The following is a 22,749-nucleotide window of genomic DNA, read 5'->3' on the forward strand; positions in this document are numbered from 1 at the left end:
ATTATAGTTATGGTATTCACAAGAAAGGACAAAAACAAATATGTTTGCAGCGCATAAGGATGGGAACATGCATCTTTTCTTGGCATATTGCACACAAGTCACCAACAGCAACCACCTAAAACAGAACACAAAGATGTGTGTTGGAGGATCTAATCTAGAATGCATATCCTGTAATATCTCCTCCTGCAAAAAGGTGGTGACAGAAAATATCCCAACGATAAGGAACTGGTACGGTAAGATAGAAAAGTAACTACAAAAAGTGATTAGTTCAATTCCATCAATTCAACTTCAGCTCAAAGCAACTGTGGCGTCACTGGCCAGTTCATGAGATAAAAAAACTCAGTTGAAGGGGAAAAATAGGCATGGTTAGTTAACAAGGAGAACACAAATAAATCCACATAAACATTGAAAAAATTGTATGCATTGAATACGCCTCCTGGTAACTACCTGAACATTTAAAAAATCCACATGCTTAGAACTGGATAGAATAAAAACGAAGTGGTGGGTGAAACAAATAAATGAGAAGGATTTTAATTGATTTGTTTACAGGGCAGAAGAACCTGACCGACTTTTCCAAGCTTAAGCATGTTTGTGTATATCTCATCAAACCTAGCTCCTATGTAGCCCTATAAACAGATCATAACTGGGGGCAAGGGGAGGACCATTTACTTTGTAAGGAAGGCATCATCGACAATGACAAAGCTGTCAAAGAGGGGGGCACCATCCCAAGGAGCATGCCCTTGGTCGCCGCTATTTTCTTCTCTTCACCCCTCCACATGAACGAAACAGCACCAACCTCCAGCACCCTTATTGGTTGCAAAATCTGAGAGTGCAAATATCGATTAATCCTTGAGTGGCATTGTATCAGTATATCTCATTATTTGCTGGTTTAGTCATTCTCTATCAAGTATGAACTTTACAACACCACTAACTATACCTTGTAGTGGTCATGTTTCTCAAAGAACATGTTCCACAGGAACAAGCAGAACGGAGCAATACCTGTACCGGTGGCAAGCTGAAATAAAATTGACAATCATGACTATAAGTAAAATTTGACTGTCGTTAGTGTAAGGGTAAGGTACTCGACTTGAGTCAGCTCTGAATCTTACCATTACAATGGTGGAGCCTGCACGAGATCGGAACAGACAGGAGGATGATCGTCGGAGGAGGTTGGACGGAAAGAGTTTTTTCTTCGATGCCTATATAAAAACTAATCAGCGCCTTATATCTACAGTGCCCATAACTGATTCCCTAACAAATTAACAACTTATCCTAAGCTCCCCTAGCTCTAATCAGTCGACTATTTGCTATCCTTGTGCCACACCATAGTTAGTGTCAGGACCGTGCAGTTCGTCCTGGCCTTGTTGCTGTGGCTTGCTGCTCCTAGCCTTGCTGTTGTGGCTATAGGTGTGGCCCACGAAGGCATCGACAACAGGCTCGTGCAGCGGTACTTCAGAGGAAAAGAAACAATAGGAACAAGAACATCTACATACTGGAACTTCTCGAACGCCTTCATGATGCAAATTGTTTCAATGCCTCCTCAAAATTTAAAACATGTCCATCTATTAGACTAAAATAATGGCATGATTGATCACACAAACAAGAGAAATATTACTGCCAAGCATCTCATGAAGTGTCTGGCTCTCAATTGTAATTCGAACAAGAACAACAGACTTACGCTTGATAATAAGAAAAGATAAATCAACCAGCCTTAAAAGAAATATGAGAAGTAATTAAAACTTGAAAGATTCAAAGTAGATTCAGTGAACAGTAAACATTTATCAGTTAGTTTACATGGTACAAGCGTAGTTCATGAGACATCACCAAACTGGCAACTGTACACTGATTAGTAGCTTAAAAGTTAAATCCATCTTTTTTACTGATTAGTAGCTTAAAAGTAAATCCATCTTGTTTCCCTTACGAAAGATATCACTTTGTATCATGAAGCCCTATCATGAAGCATCAAAGCCCTTACTGTGCGTCAAACAAACAAGAAGGCAATTTCAGGATACCATATCATACTGAACTAATCACATGGAAGTTTTAGGCAAAATCAATTTAAATCATCAGAACAGAAGTTTTTTAGCAGCCTCGTAGATCTTATATCAACTATATCTTTATATAAACCTTTATTTCCCATAAGGCTTTGCAAGATGATTAGTCAAATAGAACAATATTAGCCCTATGTTCAGAATATTGAACGGAGAAAAGAAAGCAAGTGCCACAAATAATATAAAAATTTAAGAATACTATGCAACAAAAATTTCAAACAGTCGAAATAAAAATGGAAAGCCTGGTTCATGCGTATGGAATTCAATTGTGTTAAATAGTAACATACTTTCTACAAGTTTATTCCTTTTAGTTTTTATTAGGCCACTAAAAATAAAAAAACTAACATTTTTTCATCTGGTGAAGGCATATGTGCAGCAGCTGGAGAGCAGTAAGCTGAAGCTTGCACAACTGGAGCAGGAATACCAGAAAAGCTCGCCAGCAGGTAACTCTGTCTTGGTTGCATGTATGTTTACCGAGTTCTTCAAAAATAGTGCATTTGTGCTATTATTTTGACTCTTTGAATATTACGCTTTCAGGGAATCTTCATTTCTAGCTCTAGAGACCAAACCCGTGCCATGAGTGGAAATAGTAATGTTTCAATTCGTTATATCTATGTGGCTCTAAAGTGTTTCTAGATTTAATTAGTCTATTTTAATTGAATTCCATCTTTATCATTAGAAGTGCATCTGAAATTATAAACTTGTTGTGGGAGCGTTGACTTTTGACATAGAATATGCTAGATGGCTAGAGGACCAAAATAAACAAATAAATGAGTTGAGGACTCCAGTGAATGCTCATGCAAGTGAAAGTGATCTACGACTTATTGTAGATGGCATAATGGCACACTATAATGAAATATTCAATACAAAGGCTGATGTATTTAATATACTTTCAGGTTTTTAACAAGGACGAGCTAAATTCGCTACTGAACATCAGTGTCAGATCTAGCTTTTAAGCGTATTTAGAAAATCTTATGCCTAGATCCTGCCACTGCTAAACATGAACTATGGAACTTCAAAGTGCCAAGCAGTGATGAAATGTGCAGGGCAAAGGGATCCTCATAGACAACGCAATTTGCCTGACGATGGCATATCCCCAGGGAAGCAGGCAAGCGGTGCTGTGCTGCGCTAGAACTGCGTGGAGGCTACACCAAGCAAATGCAATAGAATAGAATTGTGCAAAGCCTAGCAAGGATCGAACAACGCCAGCAGTGTCGCAGACGCTAGGCCAACAGACATGTTGGCATCCATTTCTTGCCACAAACTGAATGCCCTCCCTCTCCCACGACGACACAACATAATCAATCAATCAATGAAGAGCGACAACTCCACGGTACTCCTTAAGATCTCATCCCAGGTGGCGCCATACGTCCATACCCATGTGGTCGTGTCCCCCCGGACCACCATGGGAGACAGGGGACGACGAGGAGTCGGACCGTTCTCCCTTGCAGGTTAAGTGCGAAATCGGGATCCTAATCGAGCCCGTCGTCGTACCAATCACTCGAATTCTCCAAGGGCACCAGGTTTCGGGCTGAATTGAGCGGTCCTGTACAGAAATCGTGCAGTAATTAGGGATCTCGGGATGCAGGGGAGCTACGGACGAACCTGACTTGGTGTGTGTGTCCTTTCCTCTTGTCAGCTATCCACGTTGGCTCCTGGAGGAAGAACACATTTCCTTGATCGTGTCGAGCGCGATTTGCGGAAGTGGAGCGTAGATGTGGGGGTAGGGGGGAGTCCACTGACCTGGGGGAGGAGGTCGTGAGGAGAGCGGTTGCTTGCCGTGCCCTGCAACGCAGGCTTCGATGGCGGGGTGGCTGGCGCTAGATCTGGTGCTGAAGACGTCGCCGCGGAGGCAGAGGCGGACGAGAATGAGGCCACGACGGAGGATGCGAATGCGCGGAGGTGGGGATGGGAGGCAGGCGGCGGCTTGCACAGAGGGGTGGGGCGGGATGCAGGGCGCTAACAGGGGGCGGCGACGCACGCCGAGCGTGTGCAGCGGTGGTTAGGTCAGATGCGAGGTCGCACGCTGGGCGCCACTGGGCTACGATGGGCCTCTGGTGCACACGTAAATCACTGGGCCGCACGAACCACAGACACAGCCGCGCTGGTAGGGCATTTGTTTGATTAGTACCACATCGACCATTCAGAGTGACGGAACATGGCTTATAAGTGCAGGTGTGTATCATATGTTGCTTACTGAGAGAGAGATGGAACACGACTTATAAACCTATGAGTACTGTTGATTTTGTTGCGCAACCGGCTGTGTTAGAATTTTGTTGTGCGGGGCGTGCGTACGGCAGAACGGCAGAACACGATTGATGGCAGAACATGTCAGAGGCAGACTACTATTGTTTACTTAATAAGTAGTAGAGATGTAATTACTCATGTTTTATAGCATTATATTAAGATTATTCTTCACTCAATTGCTGAATTTTTATTCCATGCATTAGTATTGCTGAGTTTTATAGTATTATATTGGAGTGGAAGCCCATGAAAAAAGTAGCAACTAATTATTGTTCCCTGGATTATCTCTACCACAACCGAACATGTTTTTTTAGGAGAGGGATTAAACCCCTAGAGGAATCCATCCATAAAGGGATTGAGTGATATGGGAGGGATTCACTCAATCCCTCCATGGGTAGAATCCCTTTGGGGTTTAAAACTTTGTCAACCGAACATAGCCTAATGTATTTTAGTCCAGGACCGTCTCGAACAAATGTAAGCCTAGGACCGTTTGGAACGCGAAAACCTTTTCCTGAATCGTCATGCGGAAATTCATGTGCTTCAGATTTCGGTTTTGTTCCCTGGAAAAAAGTTTACCATGCATATACAGTACTATGTGCTGATACTATCAAGTGTCTAAGTACAACATACTACTGCATATTTGCACTATGCTATGCTGCCCCTATATATTTCTACACTACAAAGGACTACAGTGAAGCTTCAAGCGGTGACGACCAGCTTTTTCCGGGCCGCTGTTTCCCTCTGCTCCCTGCCAATGTCCACGTGCTCCGACAAGAGCGCCCTGAACTCGTCGCCGGTGAGCGTCTCCTTCTCCATAAGCACGTCCACCAGCTGGTCGATGGCCGCGCGGTTCCTCCTGACATGCTCCTTGGCGACCTCGTACGCCTGGTCGATGATGTGCTTCGCGGCCCTGTCGATGTCCGCTGCGAGCTTCTCGGAGATGGAGTTCCGGGCCAGCATCCGCAGCACGACGTCGCCGCTCTGCGCAGCCGGCTCCATGAGCGCCCACGGCCCGATCTCCGACATCCCGAACGTGGTCACCATCTGCCGCGCCACCTGCGTCACCTGCTGCAGGTCGCCCGCCGCGCCCGTCGTCACCTCGGGCTCCCCGAAGATCACCTCCTCAGCGGCGCGCCCGCCGAGCCCGCCCACGATGCGCGCGAAGATCTGCTGCTTGGACACCAGGGTCGGGTCCTCGCCCGGCAGGAACCACGTCAGCCCTCGCGACTGCCCCCGTGGGATCAGTGTCACCTTCTGCACCGCGTCGTGCCCCGGCGTCAGCGTCCTGCATCAAACAGTGTGTACGAGGTCACGGCGCATGACAATGGAACATCAGCTTCGAACAAATTAAAGAGGAAGGTCGATTAGCAGCAGCAGTAGTAATACTTACGCGCACACGGCGTGGCCGATCTCGTGGTAGGCAACAAGCAGCTTGCTCTTGCCGTCGGTCATGCTTGTGCCCTCGAGGCCGGCAACGATGCGGTCGATGGAGTCATCGATCTCCTTGACACCGATGCGGTCCTTGCCGCGGCGGCCGGCAAGGATGGCAGCCTCATTCATAAGGTTGGCAAGGTCGGCGCCGCTGAAGCCGGGGGTGCGCATGGCCACGACGCTGAGCGACACGTCGGGGTCCAGCCTCTTGTTGGAGCTGTGTACCCTGAGGATCTCCTCCCGCCCGCGGACGTCAGGGAGCCCGACGCTGACCTGGCGGTCGAAGCGGCCCGGGCGGAGCAGCGCGGCGTCGAGGATGTCAGGCCGGTTCGTGGCCGCGATGACGACGACTCCGCTGTCCCCGCTGAACCCGTCCATCTCCGTCAGCAGCTGGTTCAGCGTCTGCTCCCGCTCGTCGTTGCCCCCGCCGATGCCCGTGCCGCGCTGGCGGCCCACGGCGTCGATCTCGTCGATGAAGACGAGGCACGGCGCGTTGGCCTTGGCCTTGTTGAAGAGGTCCCGCACCCGCGACGCGCCCACGCCGACGAACATCTCGATGAACTCGGACCCGGACAGAGAGAAGAAAGGCACGCCTGCCTCCCCCGCGATGGCCTTGGCCAGCAGCGTCTTCCCCGTGCCCGGCGGGCCCACCAGCAGCACGCCCTTGGGGATCCTCGCACCCACCGCCGTGAACTTCTCCGGCGACTTCAAGAACTGCACGATCTCCTGGAAGTCCTGCTTGGCCTCGTCCACGCCGGCGACGTCGTCGAACGTGATCCCGGTGTTGGGCTCCATCTGGAACTTGGCCTTGGACCTGCCGAGCCCGAACGGGAGGTTGGGCCCCCCGCCGCCAGCGCCAGGGTTGTTCATGGTGACCGACCTCCAGATCAGCGAGGCGAGGAAGAGGAGCGGGAAGCCGAAGTTGAGGAGGAGGTCGAGGAACATGAGCCCGAGGTTGGGTTCCACGGGGTGCGCCGCGAAGTCGACGCCCCTGTCCCGCAGCTTACGCACCAGCTCCGCTGGGAGGCCCCCGGCCGGGAGCTGCACCCGCACCCGGTGCACTCTCGACGCCAGCGCCGGGTCGTCCAGCTCGACGACGGCCACCGTGCCGTTCTCGAAGAAGTCCACCTTCCGCACCGCGTTGGCGTTGAGGTAATCCAGGAACCGCGAGTAGGACATCCGGTTCGATGTCACCTCCTCCGGCGCCAGCGCGGGTGATGGCGGCGTCGTCTCGGCGCGCGCCCGCGCTGGGTCTCTCCTGGCGAGACCGAGCCCGAAACCCAGCGCCGCGGACCGCAGCAGCCTCCTCCTGCTAAAACCGTTGGTGTCTGACGGCGACGGAGGAGGCGCGGCCTTGGCAGCTGGAGGCGCCTGCTTGGACACGTCCCGTGCCCGGCAGATGGGCAGGCGGCTCGTCGTGGTCGTCAGGGACATGGTCGTCGGCGACATCAGCAACTAATCGGACTTGATCTACTACCTGTTTCTTGCGTTAATTGGTTACTGAAGCGATGCAAAATTGCAGTGCAGTGCAGTGCCGTGTCAAGTTTCAATCGTCCTTACGGTTTTGGAGGGAACGGGGGCTTTAATGGAGTGTTTGGTTTGAGGAATGATGTAGTCCATCATCTTCTCACTTCTCACTTTTTTGTTTGGTTTATGGAATGGAGTGAGTTAATCCATCACCACCTTATTTCTCATAGTTAGTTGTTTAGTACTAATATGTGAAATGAAGTCATTCCACCAAATTTGAGGAATGGATCTATGATGCATCACTTCATTTTGGATAGAGTGATTCATCAAACCAAACACCTCGTAAATAGCTTCATTCACGTCTCGCTCGGCGAGCGATGTTCAAGCGGATGAGTTTGGTTTGCTCGTGAGTTGGTGAGCATGGCTTGTCCCGTTGCGCTGTTCGTTCGCGTAACGTCTAGAACCCGTCGGCGGATAACCCCCTGTCGTCCCTGCTGGTGAGTGGTGACTCGTGAGTGTGTGGATCGCGTCCGCCGGCTCCACCGAACAGACCAGTAAGCTCTAGCGGCGTCCGGTGTTTCTCTTGACGCCGCGTGCCGCGCCCGCACGGCCGCACACCTGGGTTCGCCGCGCCCGCACGCGTAGCGGCGGCGCCTTGGCTTTACCCTGGTGTGATGGTGTCGTCTTGTCGCTACCGCCTCCCGGCTACCTCAAGTGCTGTGCAGAGAGTAAAAGATTGACTCTAGCCGGGTCATGTAAACCGATTTTCTCTCTCTCTATATGTTTAACGATGTCTTTTAAAACGTTCTCTAAACATATATAAATGGCAGTCTTATTTTCTCTTTATCCTTTTCTATATCCGTTTTCATTATACTTCACAAAATAGACTAAGTAAAATTTAAAATATATACATAAGACATTAAGATTATAACAAATACGTACGCACGTACAAAAACATAAAATAAAATATGTCTTTATTATATGCATTTAACATATAGAGGATGATATACAAAGAACACAGTCATTGAAGATGAATAAGGCCTTGTTTGGATTGTTATGGCTAACCAGCAAATAATCATTTAAAAAATAATTAGTCATGTCTATATTTGGAGTCTTCAGACGTCTAAAACATAGTAAATAATCTATTTTACTCCAGCACGACAAACAATTAGCCAGAAAAAGAAAGGAAAGAAACCGACATGAATAAAATTGTTTTTTCTATTTATGATCTATTAGCACCTATAACCTATTAGCAAGGTTAAATAGCTAACGAGCAAACAATTTGCTAACTCTCTAGCTAACAATTAGTCAAGTTATTAACTAGTATGTTTGGAGTTCAAGGTGTTAAAATTGGACGATAAACTGTTTGCTAGATGAATCTAAATAATTCATAAGTTATCGAGGAGAGAATCTTTTTAGAAGTCTATAAAGGAGAGGTACGAAACAGGAATATAGAGAATATGTTCGGAGATAGTCGTCCTATATTATCGGTTTTTTTATTTGTCCATTTTCATATTCCTCAAAATTACTAGAAACAGGATAAGAAATGGGACGAGATTTTACGGGAGTGTGACGGGAATAGAAGAGGCATTTTCACCCGTATTTATGGAATTTCATTTTCACATGATAATTTTCTAGATTCTTTGTGTTTTTAGAAGTCCAGAATGATAATACAATACGCAAAAGACCTACTGTCCCAATGGTCCGTTGCTCCGTTTGGATGTCGATATTGAAGAGTATGGAATTGAATTATGTTTAATACCAATTTATCCATGGTATTGAAATGAGATGTAATTCCGAATCTATTGTTTGGATGTCGCTGAATTGAAGTTTAAAATTGTGCGGTCTAATTTCACGCAATACAAATGTGTGACACTCTATATTAGGGGAGGAGTCTCTAGTTATAGTCCAATTCTAGGAACTGGGTCTCTGATTCCAAATCTCAATTTCGTGTGCAACCAAACAACATAATTTAGAAAAGTTGATTCTAATTCCCAATTTTCTGTTCCAATACCGACATTCAAACAAGGTAATAGAGTAATTGTAACCCTCGCACACGTTAGTGTCGCATGCCCGCACAAAACCACGGTCGCACGATTCTATTGACCTACGTGCGCCTTCGTTTAGCGGCAGCGCCCATATATCTAGGTCCTTTCAGGAACTAGCTTAGACGATGTTTGGTTCGTCCAGCCCTATTTAGCGCCCATATGGCAAGACGGTCCAATTGTGTAGTACGAACGATCCATGCTTCGAATGGTCTTGCTTGTCAGTTTGCATAGTCGCGAACCTAAGAACACCTAGAGGGGTGAATAGGTGATCCTACAAAAATCAACTCTAAACAATACAAACTTGGTTTATAACGAGTGTTAGTGAAAGCTAAAACCAAGTTGTGATGAATAGAGATGGAGAGAAATAGGAGAACTCTTCACTTGATTGCTCCTTTTAAATGTGTATCAAACTTAAGAGCAATAACCAAAGTGAATATGAGAACACAAACAATCGCAATAAAGTAGATGCACATGAGACACGACGATTTTATCTCGTGGTTCGGCCAATGCTTACTCCATGTTGTGGTGACCTCCTTCGGTCAAGGGTTGCACTCAGGGGTTGTTTGGTTTGGTGCCTAAGACGCCACAATGTGCCAAACTTTTCTGCCTAACCTTAGTTCTTCAATTCGAGCGCCTAAGGTTAGGCAGATTGTGGCGCCTTAGGTAGGAAACCAAACATGCCTTCAATCCCTCTCAAGTGATCCAAAGATGAAACTTGAGTACCATATTGTTCTTCCTTATATCACTCTCCTTTGTGGGGAATCTCCACAAGTTGGAGGTTGGAGTACCTCACACCTTACACAAATGATCTGACTCAAAGCACAAGAGTAAGGGGGTAGCAACACACATAAGAACTCAAATTCGCAGCAACAACACGCCCATAAGTCAAGAAAAGAGCACACGAAACAAAACAACGGAGTCACAGCTCAAGAACGTGCTCAAATCTCTATCTAATGAAACAATAACGCGGTCGTAGAGTCTCAGAGTTGTAGTATGCTCAAAGAATGCTTGCGTTACAGCTCCATGCGTCTAGGGGGTCCTTTTATAGCCCCAAGGGCCAAAGGAGGCGTTTGATCTTCATTTGGAAAGACTTGGTTGTCTTCTGTTTGTGGGTGCACACCGGACAATGAACATTACGCGATTTCTTCCATCCCAGCCACGTCGACCATTGAGTTAGCTGTTACATCCTTTGGCTGCCCGGCACACCGGACACAGTGGCGCATCGGACAGTCCGGTGCTGCCACGTCTTCACCGTTGATTACGCGCCGACCGTTGGCGCTGGTGAGAGCTGTTGGCCGCCTAGCTCATCGGATAGTCTAGTGCACACCGGATAATCCGGTGAATTATAGCCAGCACACCCAGCTCTTTTTCCCAAGAGTGGCCAGTTCACCTAGCTAGCCAACCTGGGCACTGGACACTATCCGGTGCACACTGGACAGTCTAGTGCTCCCCTAAGCATATGCATCATTTGCATAAGGACTTTTGAGGTCTGGGGATGATGTTTTACAACTTGAACATCGAACTACATAATTAAACTTAAAATGACATGATTAATACATAAAAGACATATATGTTATAGATCAATCCAAGTTCCACGAATCTAAGACATTTAGCTCACTACGCAGCTTACAAAACCTTTTATCATCTAAAGGCATGATAAAGATATCGACTAGGTGGTGATCGGTGCTAATATGGCAAACATCGATATCTCCATTTTGCTGGTGATCTCTCAGAAAGTGATGCGAATGTCTATGTGCTTAGTGCGGCTGTGTTCAACGGGATTACCTGCCAAGCGGATTGCACTCTCATTATCACATAGGAGTGGGACTTTGCTCAAATTGTAGCCAAAGTCCTAGAGGGTTTGCCTCATCCAAAGTAGTTGCGCAACACTTGCCCGCGGCAACATACTCGGCCTCAACGGTGGATAGGGCAATGGAAGTTTGTTTCTTTGAACTCCAAGACACCGGAGAACTTCCCAAAAACTGACAAGTCCCTAATGTGCCTTTCCTATCAACCTTGCACCCGACATAGTCGGAGTCTAAGTATCCAATCAAGTCAAAGGTATAGCACTTAGGATACCAGAGCCCAATGTAAGGCGTATGAACTAAATATCTAAGAATGCACCTCACAGCCACAAGGTGACATTCCTTGGGATCAGATTGAAATCTAGCACATATGCAAACTGAAAGCATAATGTCGGTCTACTTGCATAAATATAAAGCAAGGATCATATCATAGACCGGTATACCTTTTGATCTACGGACTTACCTCCCGCGTTGAGGTCCATGTGCCCGTCATTTAATATTGGTGTCTTAGCAGGCTTTGTGTCCTTCATCCCAAACTTCTTTATTATATCTTGGATGTACTTCATTTGAGGAATGTCCCTTCCTTGAGTTGCTTTACTTAAAATCCATGGAAGTATTGCTTTACTTGATATCCGAGGAAGTAAGTCAACTCTCCCATCATGGACATCTCAATTTTTTGTGTCATCACCCTGCTAAACTCTTCACATGACTTTTGATTAGTAGAACCAAATATTATGTCATCGACATATATTTGGCATATAAACAAATCACCATTGCAAGTCTTAGTAAAAAGAGTAGGATCGGCTTTCCCGACCTTGAAAGCAGTAGAAATAATGAAATCTCTAAGGTATTCATACCATGCTCTTGGGGCTTGCTTAAGTCCATAGAGTGCCTTAGAGAGTTTGTACACATGGTCTGGGTATCTGTCATCCTCGAAGAGAGAGGGTTGTTTCACGTACACCTCCTCCTTGATTGGACCATTTAGGAAAGCGCTCTTCACGTCCATTTGAAAGATCTTAAAAGAATGGTGAGCAGCATAAGCTAATAATACACGAATAGACTCAAGCCTAGCTACAGGAGCAAAAGTCTCCTCAAAATCCAAACCTACGACTTGAGCATAACCCTTTGCTACAAGTCTTTCTTTGTTTCTTGTCACCACTCAATACTCATTTGTTGTGCACCCACTTGGTGCTCACAACATTTTGCTTTGGACGTGGCACCAGACTCCATACTTCATTCCTCTTGAAGTTGTTGAGTTCCTCTTGCATGGCCAACACCCAGTCCGGATCCTATAAGGCTTCTTCTACCCTAAAAGGCTCAATAAAAGAAACAAAATAGTAGTGCTCACAAAAATTTGCAATACGTGAACGAGTAGTTACTCCCTTGCTAATGTCACCAAGAATTTGATCCACCTAACGATCTCTTTGAATGTTGGTGCGGACTTGGGTTGGAGGTGCTTGTGGTACTCCTTCCTCCTCCCTTCCTTCTTGTGCTTGCGCTCCCCTTGTTCCATGCCATCGTCTTGATATACTTATTCCTCATCTTGAGTTGGTGGTTGCACCATTGTGGAGGAAGAAGGTTGATCTTGCATCTGTTCATCCTGTGGTCGCACATTGCATATCGCCATAGTCCTCATTGCGGCTGTCGAAACCTAATGTTCATCTATATCATCAAGATCAACTTGCTCTCTTTGAGAGCCATTAGTCTCATCAAATACAACGTCACTAGAGACTTCAACTAAACCTGAATATTTGTTAAAGACTCTATATGCCTTTGTATTTGAGTCATAACCAAGTAAAAACCCTTCAACAGCTTTGGGAGAAAACTTTGAATGCTTACCTTTCTTTACCAAGATGTAGCATTTGCTCCCAAATACATGAACGTAAGAAACATTGGGTTTGTTACCAGTGAGTATATTTTATGCCATCTTCTTGAGGATACAATGAAGATAGAGACGGTTTATGGCATGGCAAGCCGTATTTACGGCTTCTGACCAAAATCGTTATGGTGTCTTGTTGTCACACCCGGATTTATGGGACAAAGCCGAGTGAATCTCATACATGTGCCAAAGAAGACAACATATATAATAACAGAGTGTATAGAGATAAATGTCACAATATAATCAGAGTACTTATTACATAGCGGAAGTCTTACAAAATAAATATAGATCAAACTAAAATCCATCCTTGGCACCAGAAAGTCAACTGGAAGACGCCACCTAGATCGAATCGAACTCCTCATTATGTGGCTCCTCTCGAACCACCTGTACTTCTGTCACACTCGGTTCTAGAGGGTAGAACCGAGCGCATAGCATATGCGTGCCAGGATCTATTTCCACACATATGTTGACGTCACAAGTGTAATATATCAAAAGAACAATGCATAAGAGCGTAAATAATGATTATATTAACATATTACACTTCGAACAGACATAATGTCTTAACCTTTATTCATCAAAGTACAGCGAAACAAGGACATCCATCCACAGGAAGATGATCGGGGGTATCACTAGACTAGCATCCATGGAGTTCAGCATCATATCTTCATCTGCAAACTTCTGATCAAAAATTTAAGCAAGAGTGAGCTCACTTATGGTCGGGGCTCAGCAAGTGGGGGAAAAACTAATGCAGGTTTAACAAGGTGAGGCTAAGGTTGAGCAGTAAGCATTTTAGTTGGTCAACATTTTATTAACAACACCTGTCTTACTAATAAGTGTGAATCCCAAGTATTCCCATTAAACAAAGGTATAAGAGTATATCAAAAACACTTAAGTGAAACCACTTAAGCAAACCATTGGCAGATCATCGGATCTCGATTTATTTCCATCTTCAAGTTCAATTATCATGTGAGGAGTCCAGGCCGCTCATAACCGTGAGCACGGCTGATATATCAGTTTTACACTCTGCAGAGGTGGCACATCTTTACCCATGAGTCGCGATTCCCTTCTAGCCCAGGTTAGCTAGACCCGTATTCACTTCCTAGGTGAATGGCCAGGGTCTCACTACGAGGCTTCTCCATAGAGTCCTCATTACACAAATGTTGGAAATGGTCAAACTACATAAGGCACACCTAACGTAACCAACTTATAGCCCAGACTATAGGGTAAAGCTTTGGGAACTATGCCCGTATCCAATCTGCTTGAGCCGGAACTATAAGAGCTTGCCAGATGCCCCCGTTCCGGTCGACCACGACCAGCACCCAACATAAGACTTCCCTAGTTATTTAGCCAAGACCAGAGCCATGATAGTCCTTATGGTAGCACTGTTTTCCCGGATGGTCACTCCATGTTCCAATTAATATGCAATGATCTTGTTTAACCATCGGGTTAACAATATAAAGTAAACTTACCATTTTGGAACATTAATATCACAAACCGGAGTGACTGCATAAAGTTAAGTTGTAGCAATAGCATAGCTACTAAGGTAAAGTATAATTCCCAGGTTTGATCAAGAAATAAGGTTGGAAAGGTTATCTAAATAAGTAACCCGTCAAATTATGCATATATATCCAAAAGAATAAACTTTATTAAATGTATTGTTTGGGATCAAACAGAGTATGCAGAGGGAGAAGTCCACTTGCCTTGCTTATTGAAAACTTGAGACTCTTCTACGGATCTGAATAGATCTTGATTCTTAACTACTAGATCAACCACTGAATATCACACAAACAAACAAGAAGAACAAACACCACTCAATAACATACAACATTCACCATACGTAAAGCTAAAAGAAAGCCTAACGAAAAGAGCGTTCTCTTTTCAAATACGTCGCAAGTCATGGTTATAATAAGATAGTATTCTTTTAAAAATGTGTGATCTATACTTTATAAAACAAGACATGAACTTAAAATGTCTTAATTAAACTATACAAATATTAGGTTCACTAATTTAATCTTTTATAAAACGTCATACGCGATACGTCTAGATTAAGGGTTTATAACACGATAAACACGTTATAACGATATTAAATCTTTTTAACCTTTTTAGAAAAGATATATGTTATATCTAATGTTAATGGGCTACTAATCACGTTATTAATTGTAGGAGCATTATGGAGCATATTATAAATATTGTTAATCAATCACTTATGACAAATTATGATATAAGTCTAAATATGTTTTATGTGAAAAGATCATTATTATTAAACACCTATTTATGAAAAGTGATGGTATATGCCTTAAATGAACTTTTATGAAAAAGACAAGGAACAAACAACTATCTTTTAATTTTATTAAAACACATAGCCTATATTATTATATTCGAAGTCAATAAAGTAACATTTTAAGTTATAAAAGAAATTAAACTCTTATTATTTTATTTTACCCTTTAGGAAAAACTAAATGATTTATATAACATGGAATAAATGTGATAAAATAATTAATCAAGCCCATATAACTAGTTATGAACAAGTTGACAATAGGTGTGACTAATAAATTTTGATAAAGGATAATTAATCTACTAATTATCTTTAATTCTATTGTAGAAACAAATGATTTAGATAATTAAAATGAATACTATATTTATTGGTATTAACTATCATTTAAGTTATGACGGTGTGAATTTAGTTATGTTAATATTATTAAAATCCCTATCTGGCATACACATAATTATCAATTACTTAAATCTAAATCATAAAAACGTAATTATATAATTATCTATCTCGTACGTTTGATTAAGAAAAGGTAAACTACATTTGTTTTTAACTCCATAATTAGAAAACTACACATAAATAGACTATAATAAACCTAATTTAAATTGATTTATGAGAGTACATAAAATCTGGAAAACACACAATTAAAGAGGTTAATCACATAATTAACAAGCTTAACAAAACAATGATTAATTCGCTTAATATTATTTCTTCGAAATAAATTAGCGCAAGACTAAATCTTTTAGTAAAAACAGTAGTCCTTAGGAGGTTGTCATAAATTAGATTTTGTCTTCTACCTTTAGTGAGGAAGCAGGAAGGGCGCAGCTGTCGCGCAAGATCGATATGACGCAGGAGAGGGATGTCGAGGCGAACTCCGATGAGGATTGACGTCGTTCGGCACAGAGGGAAATCGGCGGTCGGTGGGGAGTCGAACACGGTTGCTGGCGTCGAGGGGCAGGTCTCTGGCAAGCAGCAGGGACGGTGAGGCCTTGGCGACGGGGCACGGGTAATCCGTCACAGGGCAGGAGATGTCGACAGCAGACCAGCATTACGTCACTGACGGAGGAAGACGGACTCCGGCGAGCGACGCAAGAATAACAAGAAACAGCGAGGGGAGGAAGAAGAATAGTGAGATAATGGCGTCGGATGGTGAAAGGAGAGGAGGGGTGCGGCGCCTTTTATAGAGGATGGGAGTAGAAGGATTAAAGCCAAATTAACACGGATTAAAAGCTAATCGATGCGCGGAAGAAGCGGACGACGATGAACTTGCTGTCATTAATGGTGTGTCTTCGAGGAAGAAGTGGGGGAGGGAGAAGAAACAGACGCATTGAAGCTCCATTAAACGCGAAATGAACGGACGATGCTTCAGGGCACGGTGCTTCGCTCGGTCACGCGCATGGCTGCTCGGCTTCTGCTTGCGTACAGGGCAGGTGGCGGCGCTTGGTGTCGCGGCGTCGCGGTTGCTCCTGGGCGCGACGGGGCTGGCTCTAGGTCGCGTCGGTCTGCAGGGGCGCGGCGCGGTCGGGCTGGGCGCCTGAGTGCGAGGCGCGCAGTCCTCGGCGGGTCTGCTTTGGTCGGTCCTGGTCGCGGGGCAGGGGCTACACGAGATCCTGCGCGGGACTCGGCCGTGGGCGCGGCGGCTGCGTTTCTACGAGCAGCGTGCGTGATATTTGGCGTGGGGAGAAGAAGCGGCGCCCTGACTTGCGGGATTTAGCTGCAAGTGTCCAAAGGAGAAAGTGTTTATGACGTTTAGGAGAATAGGGCCGAACGTTTTTTTTGAAATTCTTTTCTTTACAGACTTAGAGAATATATATACTTTGAAAATTATAATAATTCCAAAGGAAAATAAAAATATTTTTTTAGAAATAGATTATTTAACATCTCAGGATGTTTATTTAATGATTCACATCAAGGAAATAAATCCAAAATAATGTATATATATAGCCAACCAATCCAAAAGCGTCATTAACAAATAAAATTGCACACTTTACAAAATATTACTTTAACAATTCATATTTATTTTATAAAATGAGAGTTTTCTCACATAATTAAATCTAACAATTGGATTTGAAAAGCAAATCAAACAAAATTTGTGCTTCAGCATGAATACATTAAGCACTTTGTAAAATTTTATCTATTCAAAAATTATTCGACTTATTTATATCACCATTTCATTATTTGAAAACATAAATATTTTTCTTTTTACGAAAAATTAATAATATAATCTAGGTTACCTTAATTGATGGATTTAGGGTGTTACAACTTCTCATGTGGGAGGGTGTGAGAGAGCAAGGGTGATCTCACACATGTGAAAGGGAAATGTGTCCTTCGGCCATTTCTAGTATATTTTGGTGATTAAGTGTCCAACACATATTAAGTGGGTTATTATATGCCAAATGATGAATGAAGTGCAAATCAACAAAGAAGGTATGTTTCTAGACTTAGTACATTTGTTTTGGGTACTAATGAAGTTACCTAAGTGCTAGAAACAGGAAAAGAAAAAAGATTGGAAAAGAGTGCCTGTGTTCAGCCAATACTAAGCACAGTCTGGCACACCGAACTATCCGGTGGTGCACCGGACAGTGTCCGGTGCGCCAGGCTGGTCTCCGGTGAACTGGCCACTCTCGGGAAAAGTTCCGCGGCGTACGGCTATAATTCACCGGACTGTCCAGTGGTGCACCGGACTGTCCGGTGAGCCAACGGCTACCAGCGCAACGGTCGGCCGCCAAATCCGCGGGCGACGCGTGGCCCGCTCCAACGATCGGCAGGGGGCACCGGACTATCCGGTGTGCACCGGACAGTGTCTGGTGCGCCAACTGCCACAAGTTTGCAATGGTCGGCTGCGCCAGGAATGGAAAGAAATCGCGCACCGGACATGAACAGTGGCTGTCCGGTGCGCCACCCGACTGAAGGCAAGATTTGCCTTCCAAGAATGCCTCCAACGGCTCCTAGCTTCCTTGGAGCTATAAAAGGGACCCCTAGGCGTATGAAGGAGTCACCCAAGCATACCTTGAGCATTCTAAGTCTTCCACACTCCGTCTCCGCACACTTGATTGACTTTGTTAGTGATTTGAGCTCTATTCTAGTAGTGAACTAGTTGTGCTTCATTCGAGCTCAAGTCTTGGCTTGTGTGTGTGTGTATTGCTGCGGATTTGTGTGTGTTGCTTCCCATCCTTACTCTTGTGCTTTCACCGTGATCTTTATTGAGGGCGAGAGACTCCAACTTGTGGAGATTCCTCGCAAACGGGAAAAGTGATAAGCAAAGAAAAGCCGTGGTATTCAAGTTGATCATTGGATCACTTGAAAGGGGTTGAGTGCAACCCTCGTCCATTGGGACGCCACAACGTGGAGATAGGCAAGTGTTATACTTGCCGAACCACGGGATAAACTCGCGTGTCTTTTGTGATTGTTTTTCTGTGATACTTGTGTTCGCAAGAGCTCGCTACTTAGCCATACTAACACTTAACCAAGTTTTGTGGCCATTAGTTGTTGAATTTTACAGGATCACCTATTCACCCCCCCTCTAGGTTCTCTCAATTGGTATCGGAGCCGTTCTCTTCACGAAAGAGACTAATCACCCGAAGAGATGGATCCTAAGGGAAAGGGGATGGTGGTCAACGACAAGGAGAAGGAGTCCTTCCTCAACGAGCCGAGGGACGACAAGCCCATTGACTCTGGCTCAAGTCATAAGAAGAAGGACGGGAAGAAGAAGAGGCGCATCAAGAAGATCGTCTACTACGACAGCGATGAGTCTTCTTCTTCCCCAAAGGACGACGACTATGACGAGAAAAAGAAACTGGTTAACTCAAATTTTTCATTTGATTATTCTCGTATTCCGTATAATTCCAATGCCCATTTGCTTTCTATTCCTCTCGGTAAACCTCCACACTTTGATGGAGAGGACTACACTTTTTGGAGTCACAAAATGCGTAGTCACCTTTTCTCTCTGCATCCTAGTATTTGGGAGATAGTTGAGAATGGAATGCAATTTGATAATACGGATAACCCTGTATTCATTAACGAACAAATTCATAAAAATGCACAAGCTACCACTGTTTTGTTAGCATCATTGTGCAGGGATGAATATAACAAGGTGAGCGGCTTGGACAACGCCAAGCAAATATGGGACACCCTCAAGATCTCGCATGAGGGGAACGACACCACCATGATCACCAAAATGGAGTTGGTGGAAGGCGAGCTAGGAAGGTTTGCCATGATCAGGGGAGAGGAGCCAACACAAACGTACAACAGGCTCAAGACCCTGGTCAACAAGATCAGGAGCTATGGAAGCACGAGATGGACGGACCACGACGTCGTCCGACTTATGCTCAGGTCTTTTACTGTCATTGACCCTCATCTTGTGAACTTAATCCGTGAGAATCCTAGGTACACAAAGATGACGCCCGAGGAGATACTCGGAAAGTTTGTGAGCGGGCGTATGACGGTCAAGGAAGCAAGATACGTTGATGATGCATTGAATGGCCCAATGCCCATCTATGAGCCCCAACCCGTTGCACTCAAGGCAACAAGCAGCAGCAGGGAGGCGCTACCTAGCAAGGTGGCACAAGTTGAAGCTGTCGGGCTAAATGAAGATGAAATGGCCCTCATCATCAAGCGCTTCAAGACGGCGCTAAAAGGACGCAAGGAACATCCCAACAAGAGCAAAGCAAAGGGAAAGCGCTCCTGTTTTAAATGTGGTAAGACTGGTCATTTCATAGAAAATTGTCCCGATAATGCTAATGATCAGGAACAAGAAAAGAGCGGGAAGAGGGAGAAGAAGAAGGCCTACAAGAAGGCGAAGGGCGAGGCACACCTTGGCAAAGAGTGGGATTCGGATTGCTCTTCGTCCGACTCTGACGACGAAGGACTCGCCGCCTCAGCCTTCAACAAGTCATCTCTCTTCCCCAACGAGTGCCACACCTGCCTCATGGCAAAGGAGAAAAAGGTAAGTGCTCGAGATACCCCTAAGTATACTACTTCAAGTGATGATGAAGTAGATTACACAAGTTTATTCAAAGGTTTAGATAGAACTAAAGTTGATAAGATCAATGAATTGATTGATGCTTTAAATGAAAAGAATAGTCTCTTAGAAAAGCAAGACGATATTTTGTATGAAGAGCATGATAAGTTTGTTAGTGTTCAAAAATCGCTTGCTTTAGAAGTTAAAAGAAATGAAATGCTTTCTTCTGAATTATCTGCTTGTCATGAAACTGTGTCTAATTTAAAGAGCATTAATGATGATTTAAATGCTAAATTAGAAGAAGCAAATAAGTCTAGTTCAATTGTAGAGCATGTTAGTGTTTGTAACAGATGTAAGGATTTTAATGTTGATGCATGTGTTGAACACCTTACTTCTATTGCAAAATTAAATGGTAAAGTGGCAAGTCTTAATGCCCAACTTAAGACTTGCAAAAATGACTTTGATAAGTTAAAATTTGCTAGGGATGCCTACACCGTTGGTATACATTCCTCAATTAAGGATGGACTTGGTTTTCGAAAGGAAGCCAAGAACTTAACAAGTCAAAGGGCTCCCATTCCCAACAAGGAGAAAGGGAAGGCCCCTATGGCTAGTAGTAATCTAAAGAATCATGCCTTCATGTATAATGATAGAAAATTTTATAGAAGTTATAATGCTTTTGATTCACATGCTATGATTGCTTCGAGTTCGAATGTTAATGGTAGGCCTAGGAGAAATTTTGTGTCTCATGCTCCTAGGAAAATGTGTAATAAACCTACCTCTGTCTATCATGCTTGCAACACTACGTATGTACTTTCATGTAGAAATGAAAAAGTGGTTGCTAGAAAGATGGGGTCCAAATGCAAAGGAGACAAGACTTACATTTGGGTCCCAAAGAATATTGTAACTAACCTTATAGGACCCAACAAGAGTTGGGTACCTAAAACCCAAGCCTAAATTGTCTTGCAGGTTTATGCATCCGGGGGCTCAAGCTAGATTATCGACAACGGATGCACAAATCACATGACGGGGGAGAAGAAGATGTTCACCTCCTACGTCAAGAACAAGGACTTCCAAGACACGATTATCTTTGGAGATGGGAACCAAGGCAAGGTCAAAGGCTTGGGCAAGATTGCCATCACAAATGAGCGCTCTATTTCTAATGTATTTTTAGTAGAGTCGCTAGGCTATAATCTCCTGTCTGTTAGTCAATTGTGCCACATGGGCTACAATTGTTTGTTTACAAATGTTGATGTATCTGTCTTTAGAAGGAGTGATGGTTCATTAGCATTTAAGGGTGTACTAGATGGCAAACTCTACTTAGTTGATTTTTCGAAAGAGGAGGCCGATCTAGATGCATGCTTAATCGCTAAGACTAGTATGGGCTGGCTGTGGCATCACCGTCTAGCACATGTTGGGATGAAGAACCTCCACAAACTTCTAAAGGGAGAGCATGTGTTAGGACTAACAAATGTATGTTTCGAAAAAGATAGACCTTGTGCAGCTTGCCAAGCAGGTAAACAGGTGGGAAGTACTCATCACAGCAAGAATGTGATGACCACATCAAGACCTCTGGAGCTACTTCATATGGATCTCTTCGGACCCGTCGCCTACCTTAGCATCGGGGGAAGTAAGTATGGTCTTATTATTGTTGATGATTTTTCCCGCTTCACTTGGGTATTCTTTTTTGCAGGATAAAACAGAAACCCAAGGGACCCTAAAGCGCTTTCTAAGGAGAGCTCAAAATGAATTTGAGCTCAAGGTGAAAAAGATAAGAAGCGACAACGGGTCCGAGTTCAAGAACTTACAAGTGGAGGAGTACCTTGATGAGGAAGGAATCAAGCATGAGTTCTCTGCTCCCTACACACCACAGCAAAACGGTGTGGTAGAGAGGAAGAATAGGATGCTCATAGACATGGCGAGGACGATGCTTGGAGAATTCAAGACGCCCGAGCGGTTTTGGTCGGAAGCTGTGAACACAACTTGCCACGCCATAAACCGGCTCTACCTTCATTGCCTCCTCAAGAAGACCTCGTATGAACTTCTGACTGGTAACAAACCCAACGTCTCATACTTTCGTGTATTTGGGAGCAAATGTTACATTTTGGTGAAGAAAGGTAGAAATTCCAAATTTGCTCCCAAAGCTGTAGAATGGTTTTTACTAGGTTATGACTCAAATACAAAGGCGTATAGAGTCTTCAACAAATCATTGGGTTTGGTTGAAGTCTCTAGTGACGTTGTATTTGATGAGACTAATGGCTCTCCAAAAGAGCAAGTTGATCTTGATGATGTAGATGAAGATGATGTTCCAACGGACGCAATTCGCACTATGGCGATTAGAGATGTGCGACCACAGGAACACCAAGTACAGGATCAACCTTCTTCCTCAACAATGGTGCACCCCCAACTCAAGATGATAAACAGGTTCTTCAAGAGGAGGCGTGTGATCAAGGGGGAGCACAAGAAGATCAAGTTATGGAGGAAGAAGCACCACGGGCCCCTCCAACTCAAGTCCGAGCGACGATTCAAAGGAATCATCCCGTCGACCAGATTCTGGGGGATATAAGCAAGGGAGTAACTACTCGCTCAAGACTAGCT

The 22,749-nt window shown here is 44.4% G+C and overlaps 1 protein-coding gene across 1 annotated transcript; it reads right to left on the minus strand.

Annotated features, from left to right (window-relative positions):
- Nucleotides 1-4,818: 4,818 nt before the first annotated feature.
- On the minus strand, nt 4,819-7,206 carry LOC100191560 (ftsH6-Zea mays FtsH protease). Its single transcript, NM_001136990.1, has 2 exons — nt 5,686-7,206; nt 4,819-5,580 (listed from the first exon to the last, which is right to left on the minus strand). Exons 1-2 carry the CDS (start codon nt 7,173-7,175, stop codon nt 4,995-4,997), a joined length of 2,076 nt encoding a protein of 691 aa, NP_001130462.1. The 5' UTR covers nt 7,176-7,206; the 3' UTR covers nt 4,819-4,994.
- Nucleotides 7,207-22,749: the final 15,543 nt, after the last annotated feature.

This window comes from Zea mays, chromosome 6 (genome assembly GCF_902167145.1).
Source record: "Zea mays cultivar B73 chromosome 6, Zm-B73-REFERENCE-NAM-5.0, whole genome shotgun sequence".
NCBI lineage: Eukaryota > Viridiplantae > Streptophyta > Magnoliopsida > Poales > Poaceae > Zea > Zea mays.

Excerpts from the sequence above, each read along its gene's own strand:
- LOC100191560 (NM_001136990.1), bottom strand. The coding sequence starts at position 7,175 with ATGTCGCCGACGACCATGTCCCTGACGACCACGACGAGCCGCCTGCCC. Across the intron at positions 5,581-5,685 it reads ATCGGCCACGCCGTGTGCGC|GACGCTGACGCCGGGGCACG; the intron begins GTAAGTATTACT and ends TGTTTGATGCAG.